Source organism: Quercus lobata, chromosome 5 (assembly GCF_001633185.2).
Source record: "Quercus lobata isolate SW786 chromosome 5, ValleyOak3.0 Primary Assembly, whole genome shotgun sequence".
Classification (NCBI taxonomy): Eukaryota; Viridiplantae; Streptophyta; class Magnoliopsida; order Fagales; family Fagaceae; genus Quercus; species Quercus lobata.
Genome location: NC_044908.1, coordinates 55,898,917 through 55,917,701, shown reverse-complemented (window position 1 = coordinate 55,917,701; position 18,785 = coordinate 55,898,917). Strand labels below are relative to the sequence as shown.

At 32.7% G+C, this 18,785-nt stretch overlaps 1 protein-coding gene across 4 annotated transcripts; it reads left to right on the top strand.

Moving 5' to 3' along the window:
- Positions 1-12,465: 12,465 nt before the first annotated feature.
- LOC115992912 (kinesin-like protein KIN-7B) lies at positions 12,466-17,260 on the top strand. Of its 4 annotated transcripts, XM_031117155.1 has the most exons (7): positions 12,466-13,528; positions 13,622-13,714; positions 14,299-14,344; positions 15,298-16,361; positions 16,469-16,569; positions 16,781-16,894; positions 17,052-17,260. In XM_031117155.1, the coding sequence occupies exons 4-7, from the start codon at positions 16,175-16,177 to the stop codon at positions 17,193-17,195; spliced, it is 546 nt and encodes a 181-aa protein (XP_030973015.1). In that variant the 5' UTR covers positions 12,466-13,528; positions 13,622-13,714; positions 14,299-14,344; positions 15,298-16,174; the 3' UTR covers positions 17,196-17,260. The 4 variants fall into 4 exon arrangements, with proteins under 4 accessions (XP_030973015.1, XP_030973016.1, XP_030973017.1 ...); XM_031117156.1 differs by lacking the exon at positions 13,622-13,714 and having other exon boundaries at positions 12,466-12,640; XM_031117157.1 differs by lacking the exon at positions 13,622-13,714.
- The last annotated feature ends 1,525 nt before the right edge of the window (positions 17,261-18,785 follow it).

The following is an 18,785-nucleotide window of genomic DNA, read 5'->3' as shown; positions in this document are numbered from 1 at the left end:
TGAAAACGATGGAGTTACTTATGAGAGAGGTTGGAGAGAGAGGGAGAAAGAATTGGAAACCCTTAATCTCTCTCATTGAACAAGAACAAAGTTAGTTAATTATATCTTTAGATCATTCTAGAAACCTCCTTTGGATTTTGTTCTTTTTGACCATTTTATGGATGTGGTTGCTTACAGATTTGCTATTTTTTCTTGTTATTATTTGGGTAAATTGCAAATCACACCTCTAAAATTTGGAGGTGTTTGAATTTTACACCTTGAAATTTCAAAATATGGCCTTTTGAAGTTTGGGAGTGTTTAGATTTTACATCCAAAAGTTTCAAAATTTGATTTTACCCCTTAATGTTTGGGAGTATTTGAATTTTACACCCCCCAAATTTTGAAAATTGAGAGTGTAAAATCCAAACACCCCCAAACTTTTGGGAGTAAAACCTAAATACCTCCAAAATTTAGATGGTAAAATCCAAATACTAAATGTTAGGGTGTAAAATCCAAACACTCCCAAACTTTAAAAGTGTAATTTGCAATTTACCTTTATTTTTTCCTAGCGTTCTTATGTTATTTATTTTTGTTATTTTTAGATGACTCTAGATTAGAAATCCAATTTACCGTACTGAATTGTTATTTGAATTATTTCTTCATGTAGTTTTGTGGCGGTGATTGATACAGACTTTTTTTATTATATATTTTTTAATTTTCTTTTATATCATTAAATTTAAATGTGCTTTTTAAAAGGACATTTAAAATATTTTATTATTATTATATTTGCCACATAAGCTTTAAAAGTGCCAACTATGCAATCCATCAATCATATAGGCATTTTTCCGTTAGTAAGTTAACAGTAGAGACCAAATTAATTGTGAGTTGAAAATAATAGAGGTCAAATTTACTACTTACAAAATGTAGAAATCAAATTAATTGTGACCTTAAAATGTAAGGATCAAAATTATTTTTTCACTTAAATCAAAAAATAAAAGAAGAAAAAAGATTGTGAAAGACCAAATAACAATTACAATTGATCATAGTATTAGTTTAATCTCACAAATATCAAGACTGATAGGTGTCACTATGTAAAATAAGACATTTCATTAGCTCATGTGATTCTCACGGAACTATTTTAAATTTTTAGTGGATTTAACAAGGCCAAATTGGCCATTTACCACATTTTGCGGAAATTATTAGCAATATACCACTGTTTACAAAATAAGTAGCAATATGCCACTTTTTTGAAACTTGAGTTTGCTGTGTAAATCGAGTTTTGAATACTAGAGTTTCATAAAAAAACTTGCGTTGACTTGGATTTCTGTATTGTAAAATGCCACATGGAACTCAAGCTTGGTAAACTCGAGTTCCATGCAACACAATACTCGAGCTTACCAAGCTCGAGTTCTTTGTAAAAGCTCAAGTTCTTTGTAAATAATGCTTTTTTTTCTTCTATGGTACTTGAGCTTAACAAGCTCGAGTTCCTTGTAATATGGTAAACTCAAGTTCCTTCAAATTTTTTTTTTTTTTTTTTTGATAATCAACAAATAAACATAAACATAAAAGTAAGTAATTCTTTTTCATTTGAATGCACAAACATATGTTTTTATTTATTTAAATAGAAGCATTATAAAATATAGAAATTTTAATTTCAAAATATTAATTTTTAGGCCACTCATACCCCTTGTTCATTCTTTTTTAACACACTTATCAATTTCTAACTTCTCGAAAGTGTTATGGTCAAATTGCTTAAAATATTGGGGTTTACAATGAGAAATTAGAATAACATGTAAAAGAAAAATCTCACTCCATTTTTAGCCATGGACACACTGAAAGAAGTTTAAGCTACATATTGTTACTTTATCAATCCTGTTCTGAATTACTGTATGGTCATATGATTGATAAGTATTATAGAAAGAGTGGACCACTCAAATATAAAGAAGAACTTACATCTTACCACATCTGGATATGTAAATTCTTGACTTGCAGTGTTTCTAAGAGGAATGTGAGATTTTTTTTTGTACATCTAAATGTTTGGCTGATGATGTGAAAGTTGCTTTGGCAACTTTTTTTCTTGGCGAGTTGTAGCACACCATGTTTAGATATGTCACTTAGTAACATGGTGTGGTACAACTCACCAAGAAAATCCACATTAGCACAAGTTTTTTTTTTATGAATCTCGAGTGTTTAAAACTCGATTTACACAGCAAACTCAAGTTTCATGAACTCAAGCTTCAAAAAACTGGTATATTGCTATTTATTTTGCAAACAGTGGTATGTTGCTAATAATTTCCGCGAAAAGTGGTAAATGGCCGATTTGGTTGACTTAACAAGTCAATCTTTGTAAGTCTACCATGAAAAACTTTTATTTTTTTTCCCAATTCTTTTGCAGTTCTCTTAGGTTCATAGAAGGTGTATATTTGTATTTTTCCTTTTCTTTTTTACAGTCTCTGAGGGGATGATTCTAAACTAATACTGTCATTTAAGCTTGTCTTACTATCACTGTTGTATCTGTCATACTGATACAGAGATACTATTACAGCAAAGAAAGGTTTTGTGGTTGAAGCGTGTTCATGGTGGTCGAAGTGTGCATTAAATAAACGTAGGGCAAAGTTTCCCCCCTACTACATTTTTTTTTTTTTTTTGGTTTTGTTTTGGGATCCCCCTTGTTACCATTGATATGCTTTTCAAATTAAAAATTGTGCTTTATAAATTTTGGTTAGTCAAAGACCTATTACTTGCTATTTTTAAGTTCTTCATGAATTTGTGCCAATAATTAGTAATTAAATTATAGTTGAAATTATATTATTTGGTTGATACACTGATTTTCATTTATAAACTATAAAAATAAGATTCACCAACCTTGTGTTGTTTGAAAATCATAAATAATTTTTACAACAAAATCGACTATTTACATTCTCAATAATAATAATAATTGTTAGGACATATTTGATTCAATGTTAGGAACATATATCAACATTTTATGTAATTGGCTAATCATTTGACAAAACGCACCTTACTTGTAATTGGGTAGATCTAGGATGTATTTAATGCTTCCAGAAACAAGGTTTCAAGTTCAAGTGTTAAAGCCATGCAAGTCTGTCTAAGAATCAAGTGAGAAAGTGCAAGATTTTAAAACTCAATAGCTAGTATCTATTGAGGTTTATAAGCTGCTAAAGCCCGTGGCTCGACAGCTAGATCAATAGATGGCTATCTATCGAGGTTTATGAAATTCAATTTTTTAGAGTTGATTTCAACCCAATCTGTGGGTATATGTTTGGGCTTTCTTTTCTCACAACTCTAAACATATTTAAGGATTATTTTGAGGGTAGTAAAAGTTTACACAAGTTGCACAAGAGCACAATTCCACAAGTGTGAAGAAGAGTGTGACCGAAAACCTAGTTTGCCCTAGTTCTTCTTTCTCATGAAGAAGCTACTGTGTTTTGTACACCATAGGGTTTTGTGACCAAGAAACTTCATGATCTTCATTGTGTGATGAACTAAAGAACTTTGCAGCCAACATCCTTTTCAAGTTAGTGATCAAGTCGCATACTAGGATCCACGCAATTAGTTAGTCACGTACTGGGAGCCGTGCATTGAAAAAGAGAGATTGTCACTACAGAACAAGTCCAATTAGGTGTTGGGGTAAGGGTTCAACTGTAGGTTGGTAGAAGGTACTGTGATTCCTTTACTTGTAATCGCTTGTTTTGTGACCAAGCAACTTCATGATCTTCATTGTGTGATGAACTGAAGAACTTTGCAGCCAACATCCTTCTCAAGTTGGTGATCAAGTCGCGTACTAGGATCCGCGCAATTGGTTAGTCACGTACTGGGAGCCATGCAATAAAAAAGAGAGATTGTCACTACAGAACAAGTCTAATTAAGTATTGGGGTAAGGGTTCAACTGTAGGTTGGTAGAAGGTACTGTGATTCCTTTACTTGTAACCGCTTGTTTTGGTAATAATGGATTCTCGAGAGTGGTGACCTTAAAATCACCCAGTGGGATTTATGCCGGATAGGTTTTCCCCATTTCTAAACAAATCACCATGTCGATTTATTTTCCACTGCATACTTTAGTTAATTGGTGATTTTTTTGCGTTGCCACATACAATTGCATGTTAATTTGATTAATTAATAAACTTGGCTAATTAATCAATTAATTTATCACAAGGGGTCAATACGTTTTGGCCTATCAATAATAATAATAATTTGATATCTTATGTGTGCAATTAGTTCTTCAAGTTTCAAGCGAATACAATTAGTCCCTTAAGTTTTAAAACTAAGTTATATTAGTCCTTTTAATAACTGTCATTAGTGGTATGACTTATGTGACTAACAGAACAATGACTTGACATTTTTTTTAATGATGTGGCCTTTTTTTATTAATAAAAATTTCAAAATAAAATGCTGGTTTAGCAAGCTGAGAAAGTGGGAAAAAAAAAAAAAAAACACTTATTGATTCAAGCAAACACTTATTGATTCATGCAAATTATTGATTCAGTAGTAATTGAGTTGTATCGGTCATTCTGTTAGTCCTTTTGCTAAACCAGCATTTTGCTATTAAATTTTTTTTTTCCTTTCTTCAATATTTTAATTTATTTGTAGATTGTCGCCTTTCCCAATCTTCCCCTTCTTTTACTTTCTTTCCTTTCTGATTTTGTGATTTCATCTCTCTCTCTCTCTCTCTCTCTCTCTCTCTCTCTCTCTCTCTCCCCTTTTCTCTCTAATGGTGGTAACCTCTTCTCTATGCATCTTGCCCTTGGCTTCGATCCCATCAATTTCTCATTCCTCTTCTCTCTCTACATTCACTTCCTCTTACAAATCCTCAATTTCTCATTCTGCTCTTCCCTTTCATCCTCTACATTTCTCTATCAAAGCTTCTTCAAATTCCGACAACTTTTCGTTGATGATTTATTCAGCTTCTTCTTTATCATCTCCGTCAGATGCTTCTCTCTCCTTTGTGTCCCTCTGAATTTTGGCTCCACTGCCATTTCTTTCACCGACAAACCCTTAGCCTCACCCATTCGTACCACTAATACCTTTGGAAAAAACAAAGCCTCTGATCTCAAAGACAACGAGCCTCCTCCTCGTACTGTGTGAGAACAACCATTGACCCTTGTCCTTGTCGCTAAACACGCCATCTTGGTCTTCGATCTCTACAATGGAAGTGTGAACAATAGTTTTAAAAGTGTCTTAGTGATCTCAACTAGGTTTGATTGTGTTTGACCAAACCTTACAACATTTTGAGGTGATGACCTTTTCTGGGGAAAAAGAAATTATAGAGTTTTTTAATTTTGGTTTTGTTCTTGGGTTATCACTGGCAGCAATCAGTCGCCCCTTCTCTTGTGGGTTGGTTTGCAAATTAGTTGCAAATACTGTTTTTTTTAATGTGTAAATTAATTTTGTAATTTTTATTAATAAAAAATGTCACATCATTAAAAATAATGTCAAATCATTGTTCTGTTAGCCACATAAGTAGCACTACTAACAATAGTTAGGAAAATGATTAATATAACTTAGTTTTAAAATTTGAGGGACTAATTGTGCTCGCTTGAAACTTGAGGGGCCAATTGCATACATAGGATAAATTTGAGGGACTAATATTGTAGTATTAAAATCATAGATTATACCCAAGACTCATAAGAGATTAAAACCCTAACAAAATAGCAAAAACCAACTCAATGTCAGTTTGTTGCAAAACAATACTTAAAAAGCTACTAATTCTAGCACTACTACAAGAATTATAAACAACGGTCTAGGAAAACCTAGGAGAAGATAGAGCTATGAGAAACTTAGAAAATACAGCTACTGATTGGAGAATCAAGTTTCAAGAAAGAAGAATCACAAATACATTAAGATGGGAAAACTTTTCTTCTATGAATTGGAAGAGTTGAGAAATTACTCGAAAAGGGCAAGTTACCTCTAGACTTTTTGTTAAAGGAAATTGGCCAAAAAGCCAAGCCTATGAGATGACCCATTGCACTGAGAACCTCGCTATTAGCAAGGAATTGTACTTAAGAATTAAGGTCTACATAGACCATAGGCAGAGATTGAACATAGCGTGTATCTTATTAATTGACATAGACCCTAGAAGTGATACATTTGACAAAAAGCTTCTAGGAATACCAGGATTGAGATCCCGTACATTAACTAGGGTATTGCACGGGATGCACTACCTCAAATCCTAGCCTTCCATTCATTCTAATGGCTCTAAAACAAATCCGCGTCATCAATCCGTGTGACTTAGAAAAATTTTAAAAAAAATTCACTCTCATTCATTCTTTTTCTTTTTTTTTCTTTTTCTTTTTTCTGTTCATATCTCTCTCTGCAACTCTTCACTCCTCTCTTCTCTACTTCTCTCTAAATTTCAAAATTTTCAAAAAATCCCTTAGTCACTATTGCCGCTACCACTATTGTGCCAAACCACCATCATTGCACGGACCAAGTCTCGAACCAATCACCATTGCGCCACCCACAAGCCATTGTTGCGCTGTTATGGGTTGGGTTATTTATTTATTAATAGGCCACAAACTGAATGACCTCTTGTGATAGAAATTAATTAATTAATTAGCCAAGTTATTAATTAATTAATTTATCATGCAAACGCGTGGTAGCACAAACAAATCACCAATAAACTAAATATGCAGCGGAAAATAAATAACACGGTAATTTGTTTACGAATGGGGAAAACCTAACGATAAAAACCCCACCGGGTGATTTTCAGGTCACCACTCTCGAAACTCCACTATTATCACAACAAGCGGTTACAAGTAAAGGAATCCAAGTACCTTACCAACCTACAGTTGAACCCTTACCCCAATACCCAATTGGACTTATTCTGTAGTAACAGTTTCCCTTTCGATGCACGACTCCCAAGTACGTGACTAACCAATTGCGCGGATCCCAGTACGCGACTTCAATCACCAACTAAGAAGGTTGTTGGTTGCAAAGTTCTTCAATTCATCCACACGATGAAGATCAAGAAGATGCTTGGTCACAAAACCCTACGGTGCACATACACAGCAACTTCTTCAAAAGAAAGAGATGAACTAGGGCAAGAACTTCATCTCCGGTCACGATTTGCTTGAACAGAGTTTGCTCAAAACTTGTGCAACTTGTGAACTCTTTGACGGCCCTTAAACTAATCATTTTATATGTCTAGGGTTAGGAGAAAAGAAAGCAAAGACACATTCACGGATCCCAAGAAAATCATATTGAAATTCTGAAAATCTTAAACATCGACAGATAGCAGGTGTCGAGTAGCTGTCGAGAAGGTGTCAAGTACACCGATTGTAGAACAGCTTCCTTAAGCTCGATAGATGCAGCTGTCGAGCCAACTGTCGAGCTTTAATGATTTTGCACTCTGAACTTGTTTTCTTGAATAGACTTGAAGGCTTCAATACTTGATCTTGAAACAAGGTTTCTTGAAGTATTTAAAGACATCATAAATCTACCTAAATACAAGTAAAGTGCGTTTTGTCAAAGGATAAGTCAATTACATAAAATCATGACATATGTTCTTAACACGTGAAACACATATGTCCTAACATTTATGAACTTGAATAGAATTTTAATGCTTCTTCATTATTGAACTTGAAAGGCACTATGAATACCTTTATTTAACTTAAGTTGGACACATAGGTGATATATATGGACAATTTAGAGACTTGATTTTTTTTTTTTTTTTTTTTAAGTAGGGTATTGCAAAGAAGATTAAGCATATCAAAATCTATTGGTGATTAGAATAATTCATTATTACAAAACTTGCATCAATTTGAAGTTCTAAATTTATACAGCATTTTAATGTTGTTAAGTTCTAAAGACATAGGATTTTATGTATTTAAAACTTTAATGTGTATTTTTGGCAAACCATGATCAAAAAAAGATGTTTAGTCATGTTTAGACTTGCTCAAAGTTGGTTCATTTATGTAAAGTTGGAATAAGCTGATGCAAAAATTAATTATGCTTCCCGGCTTGGTTCGATTGATCGAAGCTTAGGCTCGATCAATCGAAAATCGAGTCAAATGCATTTTCTACAGAATTCCAACTCAGTCCTAATTTGTTTTAAAACGTTTAGGGTTTTGTAATTTACCCCAGGTATATAAGACAAATCCTAACCACGTTTTAGTGTTGGTCATATTTTTGTTTGTGTAAATCTCTTGTGAGATCTGTGAGGAGCTTTCCTTTACACAACTTTAGGATTATTAAGAAGGAGATTTCTTCAAGAGCTTGATGATCATTCAGTTGCTGCCATAAGAACTTAAAGAAACACAAGCGGGTGTGCTTGTACTTGCTGGAGAATTCAAGAAAGAAGGAGTCCGTGGTTTCGGAGCTTGCACGTGGTCGTGTCAGTAAGTTTCTACTGGTGGGTAGCAATAGGATGTTAGTAGTCTAAGTCCTGTTGAACAACTTCGATTCTTTCATAGTGGATTCAGGTTTACCTTGAGGATAGCTAGGTTAAATCCTCCTCAGGTTTTTACTGGTTTGGTTTCCTAGGTGATCATATCATTGTCTTATTTATCTTTCCGCTGTTTTGCATGATATGATTGTTTTGATTGTGATAACCTAGATTTGTTAATTTGGACTAAATAACAATTTGGCTAATTACCTAGGTTAATCTAATTGTGTTTTTAAGGGGTCTAAAAACTATCAAATGTGTTCATTTGCAGTTAAATGGCATTAGATTTGATGATGGAGAGTCTCCATTGGAGACCTCTCAAAGTTGAAAAGGTAGATTTTGTTGTGCACAGGTAATGTAGCATTAGTGGAATGATTACCTTTTATATTTGTTGGTTGTGATCTTACTAGTAGTAATCTGGGCTGGTTTTGATGTAGCTTGTTGGAAAGCTATAGTAAGAGCTAAAGGCCATGGGCATGATTTCTTGTTGTAGTGATAGTAGGAAATTTGAAATTGGTAGTAAACAAAAGGTGCTAAAGACTGATGCCTTTCAATGTGTCATTAAATATGCATAATTTGCTTTGGTTTACAGCATTTTTGTGGTAATGTGCTCTCAATTTATAGTAATACTTGAAATTGATAGCACTTAAACCTTGTAATGTAGGTTTGATAGTTCATGTACAGACAAAATTGGTTGTTTCTTTGCTAAGTTCAGTGTATTCATTGGCTAGCTATGCTAGCTCTTGATATAAATCCCCCCTTCAAGTCCGTTCATCATCTTAATAGTAATATTCTTGTTTTTCTTAGCATATTTTCAACCTTTCAATATTATCTTCTATGTAGTCTGAATTTGAAAGAATTATTACAGTGAGTCACAATACTAAAGGTTGCTAATTTTTTATATCCACTATTCAGATGATTTTTTGGATGCAATTGAGTGCTAAACCTGATTTTTCTAAATTGGTGGCTCAATAAGGTTACGTAAAGACTAGCACTAACGGGCTACCATAGTCAAGCCACTTGAGATCAATGAAGAATATGATCTTGAAGCAAACACATTTTTTTTCCTCTTTTCTTAGTGTGGAAATTATATATTCTACTAGGAAATTGGTCTTGTAATCAAAGTCTATATTTCAATAGAACTCTTGTTATCTTGTTATTTGGCCTTGTAATCAAAGAATACATTTCAATGGAATTTGTACTCTTTTGGAACAAATTTTTTTTTTTTTAATGTGTTTGTTTTAATATTGCATTTGTCACTAAATTGGTTACTCAATTATCTGCTATCTATTGATTTTGATGAAAAAAAATTTTAAAGAAAAGTCTCTTATCATCCTTTTTATGAAATCAAAACTACCATAATTGGCTAATGGCTTGGTAACATTTCAAAAGATAACTCATAAAAATCATTACAGATATTGAAATATCAAGAAAAGAATAATTGCATTTTATTACATTCTCTTTGGTTTGTACTATACATCATTGTAATGGTTTTTGTATACATAAACTAGGACACTCAAGTGTCAAAATTAGATAATACACCATAATACTCAAGCAAGTCTTTTTTGTCACAATACATGTTTAAAGTAAGTAGAAGTTCACTCATATCGGGTCTAAAACTTTAATAAAACTGAAAATTAGTTTTGCTAATGTCAAGATATCAATCCATAATGAATGCTTCAAAACCTTTTCTGGCAATATAGCTTGGCTGGATCTCTATGTTCTATCATCCTACAATGTTCAAAAACAAGTTTCAATCAATACAGTAACATCTTAGAAGACCAATCCTCAATTTACTTGCAAAAATCTTATATGATTCATTGGTTTCAAGTGAAATAGACCAACACTTTGACTGGAACTTGAAACATAAGCTATATATAAGCACTATTCTAATGCCCCACACAACCCAAACCTTTCGAAATCAGAACAGCCCTTATTTAAAGCTTGGCTAAAAACATATTGCAAATACCATGACAAAGGCAACCCAATAGAAGAAAAACTACATCTACAATAATTCAATAATTTATCTATAATTTACTGCAATTAGAGCAAAAGTTAGCCTAGCTGTTGTATACTTGAACAGATGCACCCCATCGGGTAGTTGCAACTTGAACCAACCTAAGTGATGTAGGAATACTGCCAACTCATGCTCAAATTTGTAGTGGCACCTGAAGCAACTAAGACAATGCATATCTCTGCAGTATTAACATCAGAAGAACTAAGGAGGCAATATTAACATGATAAATTCTAATATTAGGTAGAAAAATATTCTATTTGCCAACAAATGGTATTTTCACAAACTTCACAATATCAGGTAGTCGAACAAGAATAATAGAAGAAGCAGTCTTGTCTATGAGCACATCCTTGGCAAAATCAAGACCAAGTATGACACTTGCACATATATGAAGCCTTCCTCATCAGATTGAATTTGGGTGTTATTAAGAGTTAGTAGAAATGATAGAACTAGTAACAAATTAATGGGTGAAATTAATAAGAAAAACAAAGAAGTTTTCAAAGGAGAACCATGAACCCAAAAACTCAAACTACAGCAATCTTCTCTTGAAGTAACTATGAGAGCAACACGTAAAAAAAAAAAAAAAATGAAAAAAAAAATTCTAATTGGTATTACTTGGCTCAGTGACATCAACTACGGACTAAATTCTTCATTTTTTCCATCCTAACCCATACCATCAAATAGAAAAACCAACAAGTGAAACTTATACAAAAAATAAATAAATAAATAAATAACCTAACCCATAGTAGGGTAAAACAATATAGCCATCAACAATTTCTTGGCTTTTAGTACAAATCAACACCATGAAAATGAAAAAAAAAAAAAATTTTAAAAATCACAACTTTATAAAAAGACAAAACCCAGATTAAAAGAACCCATAAATTCCACAACCAAAAGACCCACTATCTGAACCAACTAAAATAAAAGAAAAATTATAATATCAATTTATTTTCTTTTGATATTTATGAAAAATCAGAGAGAGAACTTACCGAGAAGTGACTGTGCCGACGGTGCAGTTTGGAGATGATAGGCAGTGGAGCAGGCGAAGGCGTAGCAGGGGTTGATAGATCGTTGGGGAGAGAAAGACCGCAACAGTGGCTGGTGAGTGGCGCAATGGTGACTAGTTTGAGACTTGGTCCATGCGATGATGGTGGTTTGGCGTGAGAGTGGTAGCAGCAATAGCAACAATGGGATTTTTTGAAAATTTTGAAATTTAGAGAGAAGTAAAGAACAGAGGAGTGGACTGAGGAGTGAAGAGTTGCAGAAAGAGATATGAATAGAACCCAAAAAAAAATGAATGAGAGTTAATTTTTAAATTTTTTTCTTCTAAGTCACGCAGATTGATGACGTGGAGTTGTTTTAGAGCGTTAGATTGAATAGAAGGCTAGGATTTGAGGTATTGCATCCCATGCAATACCTAGGGTATTGCATGGGATCTCAATCCGGAATAGCACTTCAATTTGCTGATAATTTAGCATACTTCCAGGGTTTACCTTAACCACAGAAGCTACCAAAAATATAAAGCTAATCGTAGCCACAAAGGCCTATAAAGGCTTTAATAAGACCATAGGTACCACAAACATAAAATACCAAACATCTTGATGTTTCATATCATCAGCATGCTGATGAAGGCTTATGAAAAGAATACCCTTAAGAACAATGAAGAGATAATTGTGAGAACCAGCAATTTAGAAGATCATAATCATATGATATCATGTACCTATACAACGAGCTAGATAGACTCACTACAACAAAGTTTAGTTATTTCAACCCTCTTTTATCAAGGGTTTACTAAAATCTGTTGATACAACCTATAAATACAAATGCGGCAGGATATATTACTTAACTTTATTTCAAAAGTTATTTAGACCTTCAAAATAAATTAAAACACCCTTGAAATAGATGTGAAAAAAAAAAAAAAAAACACGTCAGTTTTTTCAGCCCACAGCCCTTGATATAAAATTACAAAATTTTCAGCCCTTGAAAAAAGCCCACAACAAAATTGTCATCCCTTGAAAAAGCCTAACAAAATTTATAAATATAGCCCAAACGTAACCAAGAAACACAGAGCTCTTATCACTCTTTCGTTGAAAGCCTGAAACTAAGAAATCTCACAGAGCACATGGAGATCTCATAGAGCTCGACGATCATCGATTGGGTATGTAATCGCACAGCTCCGATTAGGTACGATCTCGGTTTTGTGACTCTTCCTCTCTCTTGGCGTTGTGTTTCTCAGCTCCGGTTAGGTACGAATCACAAACCCTAATTTCGTCTTTGATTTTTTTGTTTTTTTGGTTTACCCACACTTTTTCATTGATTTCCCCATGATTTTCGTTTCACATTTCTCAGAAAACTGAGCTCATCATCGATTTCCCTATTTCGATTTCTAATTGTTCGACCTTTGCAATTTCATTATTCGATTTCAAATCATAATCTCTGTTTCCTTTACAGTTTTCATACAAATATTGATTGAGTTTTTGTAGACACTCTCTAAGACTTGATTTATTGTGTTTGTGTATTCAAATTTAGTTTTCTTTCTCTCCGTGTGTGTGTGTGTGTGTGTGTGTGTTTATTTCAATCTGCATCGTCCAACTTGTTAGCTTGGGTGGTGAGTGTTGACTTTGAACTGTACGGATCTACTGGGTATCATTGTTAGCTATTGGGAATTTGTGTTTAGTAGTAGAGGAATATTAGTAGTGCTTAAAGCTTACTTGGGTTTATAGTGAAATAGTAGTAGTAGAGGAATATTAGTAGTGCCTAAAGCTTACTTGGGTTTATAGTGAAATAGTAGTATTTTAACAATTTCAGAGTGGAGTTACCCTAAAACTTTGGAGACTCAAAGGACCTTAATTCGTAATTTACTATTTTAAACATTGTGTTTGGGATGATGGGTTTATTGAAATGCTATCGGTTTTTCTTTTGATGGTAATTTGGAATGGACATAGGTTTTTGTTTAGATAACAGAATGGTTAAGGCAAATTTAGTTTTATTTCTTGTTTATTTATTTTTTTCCAGTGCTTTGGTTCATATTTTATGGTTGAAAAGGATGGGCTCCAATAGAATTATAAATATTTCTGTTTGACCGGCTATTCGGTCGCTGATCTCAAAGGGTGCTAGATCTGGTTCCAATCCAGGTAGTTAATTGAATGAGTTTTGTCTTGCTAATCCTCATTTCTTTTTTACTTAGCAAAAATAAAAGATCTATATTTTTTCTTGTCATTTATTAGGCCCCAATAAGTTGTTTCTATTGGTTAAGACTCCCTGTTCTTTCAACCTGCCTCTGCATTTTCTTCCCAAATGATTTTAAATATAACAAAAAGGTAACAATTCTCCTTTATTTATTTATTTATTTAGGGTTAAGTAAAAAGTGCAACAGGAAAGCTATATAAATAGCATGCCTTTTTATCAATTTTATTTATTTATTTATTTTTTCTGTTGTATGGTGAGTCTGCTTGCTTTTATGTGCATAAGATAGTTGTATACCTGACATGATAGTGGATAGTCTTGATAAACTATTGTTCTCACTTTTCATTAATTGTAAATTTACTAGAGAGATTGCTATGTGCTATTGCTATGGTTGCTTCTAGCCAAATTCACTTATAGATTGCAGTAGAGTGTCCTATTTGAAGTAGGAAATAGGACACTATTATTGTCTCATATAAAATACTGTTTCTTTTACCTTCCTGGAATTATGATTGTGCTGTGGAATGGACTGAATAAGTCTACAGAGTGGGTTAGACAGCAGATCGTCTTTCCACTTAATATTATGGATGCTTATCACTCTTTTAATAATAGTTGGGTGAATTCATTCTGTGTTACCTTTACTCACTGAAAGCATCAGACTGTTACCTTTTTGTTCGCTCTTTTGGCAGTTGACTAGATTCTATTATTTCTTCTTTTGCAGCTTACTTGGACTTGCTACAACTTCTATCAGTGCATTTTTTGGGCAGGTGAGTTATCCCAACAATTTAAAATGATCAATTTGACAATCTGAGTTCTTGTTGACATAAGGTTTTAATCATTGGAATAATATTAGTTGATAAAGTTCTTGGTGATGATAGAGTAGAGACTGAATATTAGCTTGTGTTTGTTTATAAGATGTGTTGATGCAACATAACTTTTCTTCTATTGGGAATGTATTTCCAATGCAAAATGAATGAAGTCAAAATCTAAATTTGGAAATCGTTTTAGGTGTATTGAGATTGATAAATAAAAGCTGCAGAGTGCTGAGAAATTATATTAAATAATGATTAATGCAACTAAGTTGGTGCCTCAGATATTAACCATCTTGTTTTTGTCTAGTTTTCAAATTTCTTAGAATTTTGGCCCTGTTTCTGAATCAATGCAAACATATACGTTGGATTAGTTTGTTGTATGAGCTTTATTTGTCTGGTTGGATAGGATACATGCCAAGTTCCCAAGCCTCTGTTTCTTTTTCTTGTTTCTCATTTTGTTCATAAATACCTGTTTTAGGACATGACTGTGGGCTTCTACACAAGTAAATGAATGCACTTTGGATGTTTGTTGTTAGAATCCCCTTGATCTTCCATTATTTGATATTTACTTATACTATTTTTGCGCTGTTCTTGTTGTCTAGTTTCTGACAGTTCTTAGCAGTCACTTCTTGAAAAGTTTCTGCTCAGCTTGCCAATGAGTTTCTGATTTGTTGCATTAACACATATATGCACTAAATAGTAAATACACTTTCTAAATGACCAAATAAATTTTTCACCAAAAAAAAAAAAAACTGTTTCTAGTCATAGAAACAGTGGGTTGGTAGATTGTTTCTGGTTCCTCTTGTATCATATCCTTAGAGCTTAAGATCATCAAGTACTTTGAAATATAATGTCCACTGGATTTATATAATGTCTCAAACTCTACATTGAAATATTCTTTTTTGCAGGCTTTTCCACTGGATTTAGTACTCTTTTCTGGTTGAGGACAACTTAAGGTGTGTCCCTCATTGAAGATTTAAAAAAAAAATTTAATCCAACTTTAGATGGAACGGAATTGGGTAAAGCTCAGGAATAGAGCTCTTCTTGAGTATAGACAAGGAATTAAAGACTTCCTTGATTTTGCATTTGAGCATACAACAATGGGGGATAAAATTTATTGTCCGTGTAAGAAATGCAATAACTACTTTGCAAAGACCAGAGATGATGTTGAGGCTGATTTGCTTACTATTGGTATTCTCCCAAGTTATACTCATTGGTTTAGACATGGTGAGGAGAGACATTTTCAAACATGTGATAGTTTGGATAGTGATGATGAGTCAGACGGGGATGGCTTGAGTGAGATGGTAGAAGATTATTGTGCAGCCTTTAATGCAGCCAGTTGTGTAGCTGGAGATTCCAGTGGTGACAGTACTGAAAAGCCTAATGATGATGCAGCTAACTTTTTTCTGAAACTAGGAGATAACGAGCAGAAACTTTTTCTAGATTACAAGTTTACAAAACTGTCTTTCATTGTGAAGTTACTTCATATTAAATGCCTTAGTGGTTGAAAAATCATAAGATAGTACAAGATTATACATAATAGTAAGCTATGAGATTTAACATGCATGTTTGTCCTTCAGAAGAAAGTGTGTTTCAGCTTGATTTACAAGTGTTCACCTTGGAATATATATATATATATATATGCTGTTATATCTAAATTGACTAATTTTTTTTAAATGTTCACGTTATTGTACACTTTTGTACACACAAGTGTCCATAATTTCACATGCGTTGTCCACATTTTTTAAGTATGTCCACACTTAACACATGAAACGATGTGTATAGATGATGTACAATAACGAGTGTTTTGCTTATTTATTTATTGGGGGATTGATAAATGAAATGGGATTTTTGTTTGCTTTCTGTTATTCAAATGTGACAGATAAAGTTTTTAGTCCTACATGCTCGGCTCAGAAGGTTTATGAAAAAGGTGCTAAGGATGTGGCTCTATCTGCACTTACTGGAATTAATGGTTAGCTGCAGCTTATTTAGCGAGCAACTTGTAATTTTAATTATGTTTCTCGAGTGATAACTGGTTCTTTTGGCCGATTCTAAGTACTTCCCCACCTTTTTTTGCAGCAACAATTTTCGCATATGGGCAGACTAGCAGTGGCAAGACTTATACCATGAAAGGAATCACAGAAAATGCTATTAAGGATATCTATGAACATATCAGAAATGTAAGTTCTTCTGGGGCCCCCCTTTTCATTGAAAAATATCATAAATAATTACACACTTGTAAATCAAGCTGAAACATACTATCTTCTGAAGGACAAACATGCATGTTAAATCTCATAGCTTACTATTATGTATAATCTTGTACTATCTTATGATTTTTCAAGTTGAGTTTATATCTGTTCCCCCTTGTGTAAAATTATTTCAATCTCGCAGCACCAGGAGAGGGATTTTGTTGTGAGGGTTTCTGCTTTAGAGATCTACAATGAGACTGTTGTTGACCTTTTGAATCGTGAATCTGGTTCCCTTCGGCTTTTGGATGATCATGAGGTACCTGCCCATGAAGAAGTTTTCAGATAGATTCATTATGTGTTTACTGTAACCCTTAATTTCTGTATTTTTTTTTTGTTTTTCTATTGAAAGTTCAATGTTGTGATATTCTGTTCCTTTAGTCTGATTGTGAAATTTCCATTTTTGTTTTTTTCAGGTGGCTTTGCTGTTAATTTGGGTTGCTAATATAAGAAAACATGTGAAGAATTTAGAATTTGGGAAGGGACACATATATAAAGCTGTGCATGTAACCAATTTTTATTTCCTTTCATTACCTTTGGCCTTATATATGATGTATTAGGATTTGTTCTGTTCACCTACTATCATGTCAGATTGTGCAAAGAACCTTGTTTTTACAATTTAAAACTCTTGTTGAATTAGATCATATAAATATTGATGGGTTAATCTGACTTTTGGTTTCATATAAATTCATACAATTATGAATTTTTGTGTATGTATATATATATATATATATATATATTTGTGCATGATTGTGTTTTTTTTTTTTAATAAAATAAAATCTTGTTTTGAGGGTCAAGAGACCCCTTAAATAACCTTATTTATCAAGGGTTGTAGATATAATTTTTTTAAACCTTGGTAAAAGGTTATTTAAGGGTCTCTTGACCCTCAAAATAAGATTAGAGCACTTATTTTAAGGGCCACGAAGGCCGTTAAAATTTCTTTTTCGACGGTATATATTTCGAAGGTTATCAAGGGTCAATTGGACTCTTAAAATAAATTTTTTTCAAGGGTTTTTAATACTTTTTTTAAGGGTTTTGACCCTTGAAAAAAGTCAAATTTGTTGTAGTGACTAGAGGTATGATTAAGAATATAAACCCAATTTGGGAATTACCAAACATAAATCCCAAAACTCAGGTTAGAAAGCCAAGATCCATTCACGACGAATATGCTGATGATGACATAGGCACATAGCAATAGAAAAAATTAGGATCCAAAACCTTAACGAAGATCCTAACCCACTTGAAAAAAGAAACTTTCTATAAAAACTTAGAAAGAACAAAATCTATAATATTTCCTCTTAAATATTATATTGCATCCTAAATGCAATAATAATAATATTAAAAAAAATGATATTAGTCTCTAAATTTTTAATTTTACTAATTAAAATTACAAACTTATGAAATTGTTTTAATTTGAAGTATTGTCCATCTTTCTTCTTCATTATCAAACTAAATGCAATCTTTTTCTATCCGTGAGGATTGTCCATCTTTAAATGAAGCTCTCTCTCTACCCCCTGTTTAATGAATGGCAAATTGATTCACATGCATGTTTTGGATGAAATATAAAGTTTAATCAATCGGCTTCAAATTGAAATAATTTTATAAATTTCATATTTTAATTAAATAATAGAAAAAAAATTTTATCTAAAATAAAATGTGGTATAAATTTTGAGACCTCTCTATGATAGTATGTTTGGGTCCCAAATATTATGAAATGTTAGTTTCATGAGAAACTCTCTCCTTAAAAGTGAGGGTGTTCATGGGTTTATTAGAATGGTTTCTTAACCTAAACCATTACCTGTGTAGAAATTAACCCAACCCACATGAGTCAAATTTGGGTACTCATTGTCTTATTTTTGAATATGACCCCAACCTCCAACAGTTTAGTTATAAGAAAAATAAAATAAAATAAAGGAATTTTCATATTTATTCCTTCCACATATGAAAGTAAATGTCATTGACTAAAAGTTTTTAGTTCTTCATGAATTGGTGCCAATGAATAATAATTAAATTATAATTATAATTATATTTATAAAAATTATAGTTGAAATTATATTATTTGAATTAATTTCATACATTGATTTAATTTTCATTTATAAACTATAAAAATAATATTTTTCAACCTTGTTTTGTTTGGAAATCATAAATAA